Source organism: Anomaloglossus baeobatrachus, chromosome 5 (assembly GCF_048569485.1).
Source record: "Anomaloglossus baeobatrachus isolate aAnoBae1 chromosome 5, aAnoBae1.hap1, whole genome shotgun sequence".
In the NCBI taxonomy this organism is placed as follows: domain Eukaryota; kingdom Metazoa; phylum Chordata; class Amphibia; order Anura; family Aromobatidae; genus Anomaloglossus; species Anomaloglossus baeobatrachus.
Genome location: NC_134357.1, coordinates 565030554 through 565043274, shown reverse-complemented (window position 1 = coordinate 565043274; position 12721 = coordinate 565030554). Strand labels below are relative to the sequence as shown.

The window sequence follows — 12721 nt, the reverse complement described above, 5'->3', positions numbered from 1 at the left end:
GCCATTAAAAGGTATCAACCACTGAGGACTCTCAGTTCTTTTAAACAATTTTTTTTACAAAATCGTGGTGAACTGAGACACGAACCTAGGAAGTTGCCGAATTTAACACTTAATTGGAAAACAGAGTCTATGATGGTCGCCTGACATCATTATCTAGTGGTCCTTGCTGTGTGGTCTACGGTTACAATGTGAACTGTTTGGTCACAATATCTTAAAGAATTATCGAATTTTGCATCAGACTTACAATTTTAATGGAAATTTTATCTAATAAAAAAAAAAACTATTTCCAAGGTTATATTATTGAAGAAGTAATAAGTGTTATTCTTTGCAGGTGACTGTATTAGGAAAGCAGAGGGACTTCTTACATTTTTAGAATTTCAATCATATAGTCTTGGTGTGCCACAAGACACATATGAAGAACATTGCATTATCCCAGCTGTATCCTCAGTGCTTCACAGCAAAGATCTACAATTTGGTCCTTTCAAACATGATTCATCACAGACTATTAAGGAAAATAAAAGTCATAGAAGAGATATTGGAGCTACCATAGGAAACAAGACATTTTCATGTTCTGAGTGTGGAAAATATTTAATTTGTCATGCAAACCTTGTTGCACATCAGAGAAGTCACACAGGGGAGAGGCCATATCCATGTCCAGAATGTGGGAAATGTTTTAGAGATAAGTCAACTCTTGTGACACATCAAAGAACTCACACGGGGGAGAGGCCATTTTCATGTTCAGAGTGTGAGAAATGTTTTACAGATAGGTCAACTCTTCTTAGACATCAGAGAACTCACACAGGGGTGAAACCATTTTCATGTTCACAATGTGGGACATGTTTTACAAATAAATCATCTCTTGTTACACATCAGAGAACTCACACAGGGGAGAAGCCATTTTCATGTTCACAGTGTGGGAAAAAATTTATTCAGACATCAAGTCTTGTCATACATCAGAGAACTCACACAGGGGAGAAGCCATATTCCTGCTCAGAGTGTGGGAAGTGTTTTGTGTGTAAATCAGCTTTGGTTAGACATCAAAAAAGTCACATAGGGAAGACTCCATATCTATGTTGAGAAAGTGGGAAATGCTTTTTTTTTTCTTCTTCTTCAAAACAACACAGAACTCAAACATTTGAGAAGTATTTTTTTTTATTCCCAGAACATGGGAAATATTTTATTTTAAAGTTAAATTCTGTTCATCAGAAATAAGTATTATTACACATAGGAGACCTATGCTAATATATACAGATCTAAGCAACAAGAAATCCAATGGACACATATTAAATAGGTTCTCAGGTTGTGTATATTGAAGTTAAATCATTGAGACCCTAAAGCCACTCCATATGAACAATCACAAAAAAGGAAACCAGAAGGTGCATATGGCTAAAAACTACAAATGTTTATTGGAATACACAAAAAAATACATGATCTAAACAGGTGAGTAATTCTGTAGTATAACGGTGGAGTTGGATGGGTATGTAACAACATGACCGTGAGCTGGCCAATAGTATCCCTAATGCGCCTGACATGAAGGACACATGTAGAAGAGACATGGGATCAGATTTTGGTCGAGGCATGCTTGAATCTGAGATCTTGAATCTTGAACTTTTCGAGAGCCCAAAAGGATTCAGGAGGGGTGAAAGCCAAAGGTGAATTTACAAAATATTAACAGAATAACAAAAATGTAAATTTAGGTTTTTAGGAGCAAAACAGCAACAATGCAGTAACAACACAAATCTGCATAACATCATATGCTAAATAGTTGTAAGTCATATTTATCTATGAGATAGCCAAGATTGTCTATAAAATGAAGGTAGTGTATTATACATTGTGTCCACCCATATCCTGTCCACCGCCATTAACGTGAGAACGGCGGCAGCGATAGGCATAGAAGTTGTGTCTAGGTATAGTAAAGTAGCCATGCGCTACGCAATGAAACCTCCTATAGCACCACCTGGTGGAAAACAACGGAGTTAGAATTTTTATCTCGAAAACGGAACGAGATAGAGGAAAAAAAGTGAATTACAAAGTTGTAGGGCTTCATCAATTCAATACGAATCGACACCTTGCATACAGAAAAGCTATAATTAGAACGTGTAAAACTCTCACAAGGCTGCAGACGTGAAGTGATGCCTCATGGAGACCTTCCTACAAGTCATTGGGTATGGTGGCTGCGTGGAGTGACCTCCACGCTCACCTGACCTGACCCCATTGGACTTCTTTCTGAGAGGTCACATCAAACAGCAGGTGTATGCGACGACGTATCACAGATGCTTGTGCAAACATACCACCTACCATATTGCACAACGTGCAGCAAGATACAGTATGCTGTCCAGAGTCCAGATGTGCATTGCAGCTGATGGCATCAAAGTTAAATGAGCGCCATATGCATGACCAGCATTCAATGTTTTGGGGGGGTCATGGGTTTCATATCATAGCATTTCTGTATGCAAGGTGTCGTTTTGTATTCAATTGATGATGCCCTACAACTTTAGAATTCACTTTTTTTCTCTATCTTGTTTCGTTTTCGAGATAAAAATGCTCACTCCGTTGTCTTCCACCAGGTGGCGCAATAGGTGGTTTCATTTCATAGCGCATGGATACTTTGCTATACCTAGACACCACTTCTATGCCTATAGCTGCCCTGTGTTAGATACCGCCTCCTATGGATGGCACACCTCCTCCTGTGTTAGATATCGCCCCCATGCTGCTGCCCATAGTAAAATAAACACTTTACCTTCTCCAGTGCTGTCCTCCCTCGTGTCTCCCTCCGTGCTGATGAGCTGAGCTCCTGCATTTCCTGGTTCTCGGTGCCGGTCATGTGATCGGCACAGCAGAGTGATATCATCTCTGCGTGCCTGATCACAGCGGCAGCAGTGAGATCAGAGAGACACCGGGAGACACGCTGGAGGAGGTAAATAAAGAGTTTTTTTATTTTACTATGGGCAGCAGCATGGGGGCCATATCTAACATAGGGGGGCATGTGCCATCAAAGGGGGGCGCAGGCAGATATAATATGCCCCAGCCCATCACCGCGGTGCGGTTTCAGCACCACGGTGATGGACAGCGGCAGTGCATATTATATGAGCGGGAGCAGGAGATCTAACGCTGCCTTCCTGCAGCTTTCACCAGCCCCCAGCAGCGCTCCAGAGCTGCCCCCATATCCCCTGGACTCTTCACCCCCCCCCCATATATTTGGATTATAAGGCACACCCCCTACTTTCCCCCAATATTTGGGGGGAGCAAAAGTGCATCTTATAAAGCGAAAAATACGGTACATCTTCTTTTCAGTGTGTACTAATTGCACCAGCACCTAGACGGCGTTATTATTACTTGATCACTGCTGCATGGTAAGGTGTTTATGTGCCCTCCCTGTTTCCCAGCAATTCTACAGTGCTACTTATTATGGCGGCACATACATCTGACAAGTGACACTAGTATACATGGCTAAGTAACCCTTTCATGGCTAAGTAACCCTTTCATAGGTTTTCCTTGTCTCCCAGCACATACATCTGACAAGTAACACTAAAACACTTTGTTAATTAACCCTTTTATGTGATCTATTTGTCTCCTAGCAATTTTGAAGTAATACCTATTATGGCAGCACACATATTTGACAAGTAACACTTATATATGGTTTATTAACTCTTTATTGCACATGTTACATTTTTTTTCCCTCCTATGGTGGTATGAATCATGGTTGATCTTATATTGTTTACTACAAAATAACTAGCATTATGAAGCACTTTATTGTACACTTTTGACCATCACACTTTTTTTGCGTCATATTTATTTTCTCTTGCAGCATTCATTTTTTTTTAATTTTTTTGTTGTCCTTTATGTGATTATACTTGTGCAACATATACTTACATTTTAATCACATTATCTTTTGTGCACATATTTGCTCAGTTTGTGACGTCATATTATTCCAGCCAAGGTTGGTGTCTCATGTGATTATTTATTGTTTTTTAATGGTAATAAAGTTTGGAATTATTATAGACCTTTTGGGTTTTTTCTTTTGGTTTTTCTAGCTTTTTCCGAATGGTCCTACTGGTCTTCCCAGCCCCAGCACACCAGGCATCATTACATAGTTACAATTAATTGAACTCTTTATTTATCTTTTAATCTTGGTGTGTGGTATGAGCCTTTCTTTAACAATATTTGTAATGCTTCACAAATGTAGACATAGATGACCAGGTAGCAGGTGTACAGATGTGTTCTACTGGAACATGTGCCAATTCAGCCCAAGAAGCAGAAGTCGCTCTAGTAGAGTGAGCCCTGATGGGAATCAGAGAATCTTGGTGATTTAGTAGGTATTACAGATTAGGTCCCTGATTCTTCTGGCCAATGCACCCTTACTAATGATGTGTGAACAGGTGGATATTTGGGTTCGCCGAACCAGCATGGACCAAAGAAGAAATTAGGTTCATCAGCCGAACTTGACCCCTGAACAACGAACCCCATACAATCAATTTTCAGGTTCAAGTCTGGCCTCGAACCAGACTTTTTTTTTTCCTTTTCTTTTCAAGTCCAACCGGACCCGCCATACCATAACATCTGCGAGTTCACCCATCTCTAATAACAAGTAAATGCAGAAACTAAAACTTTTAACAGTGACCCCACATAGATGGATTTCAGAGATTCTGCACAGACCAACAATTTTAAAAAAGGCCCTTACAGAGCCAATTATTCCAGTTCACCCACACAGACAAGATTGCCAGGCTTCTTCCACAGAGCAACAAGTTTAACCAATTTCCCCTATATAGCCTGTATTCCCAGGTAACCCATACAGTCAAGATTGTCAGTTCTACCACAAAGTGTACATTTCAAAACTAGGCCTCAACAGAGCCTCTTTAAACAGTTAACAAATTTGCCCTATGTAGCTTGTATTCCCAGTTTCCCACAGAGCCAAGATTGACAGAGTTCCACCACAGATTACCGAATTGTAAAAAAAAGACCCTCAAACAGCCTGTTTACAGGTTAACTCTCACAGCCAAGATTGCCCGAGATCCACCACACAGCACCTAATGTTTAAAAAGACCAATAAACAGCCTCTGTACTCAGTTGACCCTCACAGCTATCATTGCCGAGATCCACAACACAGCACTCAATTAAAGCAGAGATGGACCACGGAACCCCCATCCAACAGAGAGCTATAGAACCATATGTGATGGGTGTGTGAATTGTTGAGGTTCCCATTGCTTTGCTCATATTCAAGGGGCTGACATTGACGAAAAATGCCCATGCTCCTCTGGTGTCAACTCTGAGCTTTCAGCTTTCTCTGATTCTTAGACCGCCTGTTTTAACACTTCCCACACAGGTGCCAATTTTCTGCTCCAGTGGTGGACAGTCCAGTCGCTGCATATAAAAAGTTCAGATTTGGAATGAAGACGGAGGTAAACCAGCTAGTCTTGCTACTGCCAGTCCCAGCCATTTGAACTTGAAGCGGCTCACCCATGCTGATCAGTGTCTATCCCGGGAATCTGAAGCATTTATTTTGAAAAAAATATTGTTCAAAGCAGACAGCTCTGTCTGAATATGTCAGCTTTGAATAATAGAATAAGACCGTGTTTCGATTTTTGGGTTTGATGGTACTGTAACCATGATGAAGAGGGGACTCTGCTATATTTCACTGATGGAAGTAACCATGGCACCTTGATGTAGTAGTGGGCATCCAGTAATCCGCACTGATAACAGTGATATTATTTGTCCTGAGGAAGAAGCCATAAGGCATTTTTAGATCCCGCTTCAGTGGCAAAAGTAGCGATATGTTGTAGTTGTAGCATGGATCCAACAGGGTCGCCACCCAGTAATCACCAGTGGTCAGAATACTTGCAACTCGAGGGTTATTGCGCAGGCACAACAGCATGTATTGACTCATGTCTGCCAGGCTTCCCGACCTCAACAATGAGCTGTCCTCAGTTGCTGGTGTGTAGACTGGCTCCTTTGTATCCCCAAAGCTACGATGCAGTGATGCTCCTGACCTAATTTCCCGACCACCCTGCTAGACAGACGGTTTGTCCTCATCCGAACCTGTCCCCTGGCTCCTGTTCCGCCACCTAATCCATCATAGCCTCCAGCATTTTTTCCAGCAGGAATAAAATCTGTATAATGATGATGATTATGGTGTCATCAGCGCTAGCCATGTTAGTAGAGTATTCAAAGCAGCACAACACGGCACACAGATCCGACATGGAGGCCCATTCGTTGGTAGTGAAATGGTGTTGGTCCACAAAGCAATTCTGCCGTGCGTGCTGCAGCTAAAACTCTACTCTTGTCTTCTGCTGCTCGCAGTCTCTCCACCATATGCAAAGTGGAGTTCCACCCTGTTGGTACATTGCATATGAGGCAGTGTGTGTGAAGGCTGAAGTGACTTTGCAGCGCAGACAGGCAAGCAATATCAGGGTGAAAATGCCAAAGGTGCTCATATACTGCCCACAATTACTGTGGGTAATTTTTGAGGAGCTCTGCGCCACCAAATTCAGAAACATGCGATAGCAAAGGGATGTGTGTTAAGCTTCCTAGGCCCAGAGCTGCGACAAGATTTCGGCCATTTTCGCATACTACTAGGCCAGGCCGTAGGTCCACAGTCACTAGCCACTCATTTGTTTGTTCTTTTATGTCCGTCCACAGCTACTACGTGGTGTGAGGTTTGTCACCCAGGCAGATGAGTTTTAGAACGACGTGCTGTCGTTTACCCTTGGCTGTGCTGAAGTGGGTGGTGCACGTCTTACTCTGACCGGATGAGAAGAAGGTGGAGGAAGTGGAGTAGGAAGCAACACTGACTGACAAACGTCCATCTATCCTAGGTGGTGGTAGGACATGCGCTTGATGACCTGACGCCTCATGCCAGCTGCTGCTATCTTTACCCAGTGTGTAGTTAGAGAGATATACCATGACTGCCCATGCTTACTTGTCCAAGTATCCATAGTTACATGGACTTTTCCCACTTATGGCATTGTGAACAACGGATTTGTGTATGCAGGCCAAGGATGGCATACCTGGAAAAAGTGGCGGCTGGGAACAATGTACTGCAGTACAGCCACAGATATCATTTGTTGGAAACTGTCCGTCTTCACCAGCCTGAGTGGCAGCATTTCAAAGGCATTTTGTAAATGCTGTCATTCAGGACCAGGGCTAATGGGTGGCTGGGGTGGTATTTCCTATATCTATCGAGGGTTTGGGGGATGGAGATCTGCAGAGTTCTATGGGATGTTGTGGATATAGTAGATCATGCTGCTGGTGCTTTTGCTGCTACATCATGTGCTTGTGGGGAGGAAGGTGGCCCTGGGGATCATAAGCAGATGCAAGATGCCGACACCTCAGCTGAAGAGGCCAACACCATAGCAGAAGAGGAATAAGGTGGAGCCGGAGTTCTTTCTTGATTCTCACTGCCTGTACACAGCTATTTTGGCGTGCTATGCAAAACTGTGTGATGCAGCGCTGTATTTGACTATGAATTACATCACTGTCCCACACAACAACAGTGTACTTTACTTATTCTAGTCAATGCAGAATGGAGGCGTGGCCCGTGATCCGGCCTTTATACAGGCCGAGTTATGGGGTGCGCCAGCCAATCACAGGCATGCCAATACTGGATGTGCCCACAGCCTAAAAGCTTCCTGATTGACTGTTCTGCAACCTTTCAACAAGCTTTACTCGGGTGACAAACCCAAACAGGAGCCAGACATACACTGAAACGTCGAGGTTTGGCATCGGACACGTGTCCTGTACAGACCCTGAACTTTACAGTTTGGGTTCACTCATCTCTATTATCTAATGGATCCTTCAATTCTGGAGCAATTGAGGGCTTCTATTTTTAGGCTGGGGAGGACCCAATAACCATAGGCCTTCCCAGCTTCAGAATTTCAGCCCCCAGCTGTCTGCTTTATATTGACTGGCTATTAAAAATGGAGGAAACGTCACAATTTTTTTTTAAATTATTAATTTACATAATTAAAAAAAACCCAAAACACACGGAGTCCCTCATATTTTGATGCACAGACGATAACGTACACAGCTGGGGTTCGCAGCCTCCAGCTGTGTGCTTTATCTGCGCGGGGTATCAAAATACAGGGGCCATATTTTCCAATTATTTCTTTATTTTTACACTCCACTTCCTGACGCAGTCAGCTAGTGTGAGTGCAATTAATCACAGCCACTGTTACAGAGTGTGGGCCGAGAAGCAGTGAATATTCATAAGGACTAATAAGCGGACCTGGAAGCAATATGTCAGCCTCAGGGAAACTCGGTAAGTATAACTGTACTGCTTTAATCCCAGCGATACTCTAACAATTTCCAAGAAACGAGCTGTGAGTCAGAAATACAGCATTGCAGCATTCTTACAGCCCCACCAGACCTCCTTGCAAGGTCCTCCAGAAAGGTATTCGAGTTTCCTATTGACTTTGATAAGATTCATTATTCGTGACGAATACATGAATAGTATAAATTATTCGGCACAAATAATCCAAACTGAAATATTTTACTATCCACCCATCACTAGTGGTCAGTTCGCCATCAATGGAAGTCTTCAGAGGCTGGACAGACATCTGTCTGAGATGGTTTAGTGAATCCTGCATTGAGCAGTTGGATGGACACGACAACCCTGGAGGTCCCTTCCAATTCTAACCTTCTATGTCTTGATTAACCCCTTCACATCCGGGCAATTTTCTGTTTTTTCCTCCCTTTATTCCAAGAGCCAGAACTTTTTATTTTTCCACCAATATAGCCACATGAGGGCTTCTGTTTTGCAGGACAATTTGCACTTTGGAATGACACCATTTGTTCTTCCTCATATGGTGCAACAATTCCACTATTTTGTTTTTTATTTATCATGTTCACTATATGGTAAAACTGACCCGGTGTTATGGGGGGACTGGCAGATCAGGATAAGGTGGTATATATATCGCCAGTCGGGGCCCACCGTGCTCCAGATGACAAAGGAGCTGCTGACAACCTGAAGGTTAGGCGGAGAATACAGAGCTGGGTGGGTCTGAAATAATAGGGGCCTGATCCAAGTTAAAAAGCACTTGGATCAGGAGACTGTGAACCATGTTAGCGTCTCAGGATCCACTACCCAGCCCAGGACACGGAAGGACTAGACGCTGACCCGGGTACGTGTGTAGCGGCACGACAGACTGGTAGGATAGCCCGGTTAGCTTCCCAGGTCCAAACACATACACACACACACACAAAAGTCTGCCACTAGCTCTGCAGACTACAGGTCACGTGCGTAGAGGGCACGTCAGACCGGAGAGGTAACCCATTTAGCGACATTGAGTACCAGATAATTGGTAGGACAGGAGCTGACCCGAACCACACCGCGTTACCAATATATTGTGGCGTCCGGTACCGACGCCCTGGTCCTGCCTGTCACCATCCTATGCATATTCCTGCCACAGACTCTGCAGGAAAGATGGTGCTAGAACCCAAACACACGCAGCACAGTCAGCTAACTGAGCTGCCGTCACATATAATGCCGCGATGGGCTCAACACATGGAAGTGTGCTCTGTCTGAGCATATGTGAAGATGTGCCGCCCCAGTAGCGGATCGAACCGCTGGGATCCGTGGGCAATGTCTGTTTGTGGCTCGAGGGTCTCTGAACCCGTGGGCTCGGGGCCACACTCTAAAGTGAAAGGGGATATTTATAGGTGGATGATAGTTTGTAACGCCACCCGTGGTGTGCGGTAATTGGGAGTCCCGCCACTTCCGTTGTTGGGAGTACCCAGGGTGATGGATTGGGGCAGCAAGGTGTTATTACCTTCCACGGGTAGGGTTCTCTGGAATGTTATACTGGGTGCCATGATGGGGAGATCACTCATGTACTCACTCAGCCAATAAGCAGACACTGACAACCGGGTAAACCAAGTCTCTAGGTGCCGCTGCCTCTCCCGGAAAGCTCGTCCGGGTCATGTCCCCTAAAGTGCTGCCTGGTGGTCTGTGACCTGCATCCTGGCACAAAGTTGAGATTTACTAAAGTGACCCGGTAGTTTGGAGCTTGCCGGGCCCAACTCCCCACTGTGGCTAAGTGTGGGAGCCTGCTTTCAGGGTTCACGCTTGGGATTTTGTGGGCTGCGTATGTGGAAGGCCCTATCCCCCTTGTTGCGCTAGTGCCCCGATTCTAGAGCTAGTGGGAACAGTCTATAAAGGCGCTGCTCTCCGCAGATTAATTGCCAGGTTGCCTGAAGCTTCTCCCCGACCTAGGGTCCGTGTACCCCGCCGTGCCTTCGGTCCCGGACCCGAGATAGGACCAGGCTGCTGACCGTCCTATTGACCAGGCCTAGGCACCTCGCCTCAATCCCCTGTGACCGGGGGTCCGACTCCTCTAGGTCCAGACACCGCCTGCAACCTAGACAGCTGCTCTCGGGAGCCACCGCTCCCTCCTCCATTTCACTCCTCACTTCACTTCCCTGACACTCTCCTGACCCTCCCTTCCTGACCCCTAGGTGGGCGGCCCTATTGCGCTCAAGCCGCCCACTGGTGTGTCTGGTGGGTGTGGTGCAGGGTGTTCATAGGATTTGATTTGCTGTTGGAGGCAGCACCATGAGGGATTTGAATACTGCACTAAGGGAAAAGAGCGTGAAGTACCCTGTGACGACCTGATAGTCCAGGGGCATCACAAAGACTGCGCACCTCCATGTTGTCTCCAGCCTCTTTTATAACCTAGGTCCGCCCCAAACCCAGGGTGGACCACAATGGCACCTCCAGTAGCGGAGTGTCACATCATCAGTGACATCACCAGCGGCCTATCTGGAACCGCCACGTCACTGATGACCTCATGGTTGCCACGCCCCAAACACCTCACCAGTCATCATCTGATGACGAATGGAAAGGTGCCGAGTCATAGGGAAGGGCCTCAGCGAGCCAGTCTGGAGTGGCCACATCATCAGGACACCTGATGTGAGCCGGCCTATCAGGGCCTGCCACCTCACGGACATGCCAATTGAGGTCCTTACTGGACCTAACCTCTGATGCACTAAGTGCCTGAGCATGCTCAGTAGCCTGAACAACAGTCTCATAAATCAGACTGAGCATGCCCAGAAGGCACAATACAGGACTTGGACACGGCACGATGTCCAAGTACCTGTGCAAAGAGGCTTTTCCCAGTGTAGGAGCATGCTGAGTAGCCTGAACCGAAGACTTAAGGCCACTTTACACGCAACAACATCGCTAACAAGATGTCGTTGGGGTCACGGAATTCGTGACGCACATCCGGCCTCGTTAGCGACGTCGTTGCGTGTGACCCTTACGAGCGACCGCTAACTATGCAAAATACTCACCAAATCGTTGATTGTTGACACGTCGTCTATTTCCCAAATATCGTTGCTGATTTTGGACGCAGGTTGTTCGTCGTTCCTGAGGCAGTACACATCGCTACGTGTGACACCCCGGGAACGACGAACAACACCGTACCTGCGTCCTCCGGCAATGAGGTGGGCGTGACTTTTATGCGGCTGCTCTCCACCCCTCCGCTTCTATTGGATGCCTGCAGTGTGACGTCGCTATGACGTTACACGAACCGCCCCCTTAGAAAAGAGGCTGTTCTCCGCCCACAGCGATGTCGCTAGGAAGGTAAGTATGTGTGACGGGTACTAGCAATTTTGTCCACCACGGGCAGCGATTTGCCCGTGACGCACATACGACGGGGGCGGGTGTGAACGCTATCGACCTCGCTAGCGATGTCGCAGCGTGTAAAGCCCTTTTTAGCCTCAAGAATGGCACAATCAGGCTGAGCATGCTCACCAGGCGAAACGCTGGATTTAGGCTCTGTCTGGGGTAAATCGGCACACGCATGTGCACTAGCCGCCTCTCCACACTTAGACGTGGAGGAGGAAGCAGCCAGCTGGATGACCTGGGGCACGGCCAAAAATGGCGGACGGCGCCTGGGCGTAACAGGACCCGCAGTAGGCTGCTTGCGGCTACGGTGGTGCTGATTCGTAATGCCTGACCCAGGGCCATGGGTTACCCGGTCCCAGGCTTTTAGTTCTCGGGGGATTGCCACAGGTGGCTGTGCCCAGTACCGTGGCCCTGGTGTTAAAAGAAGTCTGATAAAAACAATAGTAAAAATAATTAAAATAAAAGGGTCTTGTGACGCTACCTACGGTTCTCGGTAATGTTACCAACGCTGCTTGCAGACCTCCTGGGTGATGATGAAGCAGCTAGTTTGTAACACTCCCCGTAGGTAGAACTATGTCCCCGAGGCCTTTGGAAAAGGACAAGATTTTACACACAGGGAGACAGCTTACCACACAAGTCTTGATATCGGTCTCTTCAAGGCCGCTGAGATGTGGCTCCCCATGTTCAGGCAAACACAGTCTGTAGTGAGAGCAGGATCTTCGATAGCAATAACTGTCACACACACACCGGGTCTTTCTTTCTGTACCTTTACTGATATCAGCAGGGATAAGTCAAAAGTACAGTCCGGGTGGTCAGGTGGCTGTTGGGATTTCCACATCTGTGAGTTTTGAGGCCTTTTTATTGCTGTGTGTTTAAGTCCTGGGCTGTTTTAAACCTGCCCTGAACTCTCCTGTGTCTCTCACTTGTATAGCAGGTGTAATGAACCGTTCTGCTGAGCACCACTAAGGCTACTTTCACACTTGCGTTGGACGGCTTCCGTTGTTATCCGCAGCCTTGAGGAATTACGGTAACCGTTGCAGGAAACTGTTATATTCCTCATAGACTTCTATTAGCTACGGATAGCAACGGATGGTCTTGCGT

At 46.1% G+C, this 12721-nt stretch overlaps 1 protein-coding gene across 1 annotated transcript in view; it reads left to right on the top strand.

Moving 5' to 3' along the window:
• LOC142313031 (uncharacterized) overlaps positions 1-12721 on the top strand; it is an 85232-nt gene that overhangs the window by 35794 nt on the left and 36717 nt on the right. Inside the window, exons 4-6 of the mRNA XM_075352017.1 lie at positions 332-1072; positions 3913-3940; positions 5324-5399. Coding sequence (XP_075208132.1) covers positions 332-1072; positions 3913-3940; positions 5324-5399 — 845 coding nt within the window. The remainder of the gene's footprint in view (positions 1-331; positions 1073-3912; positions 3941-5323; positions 5400-12721) is intronic.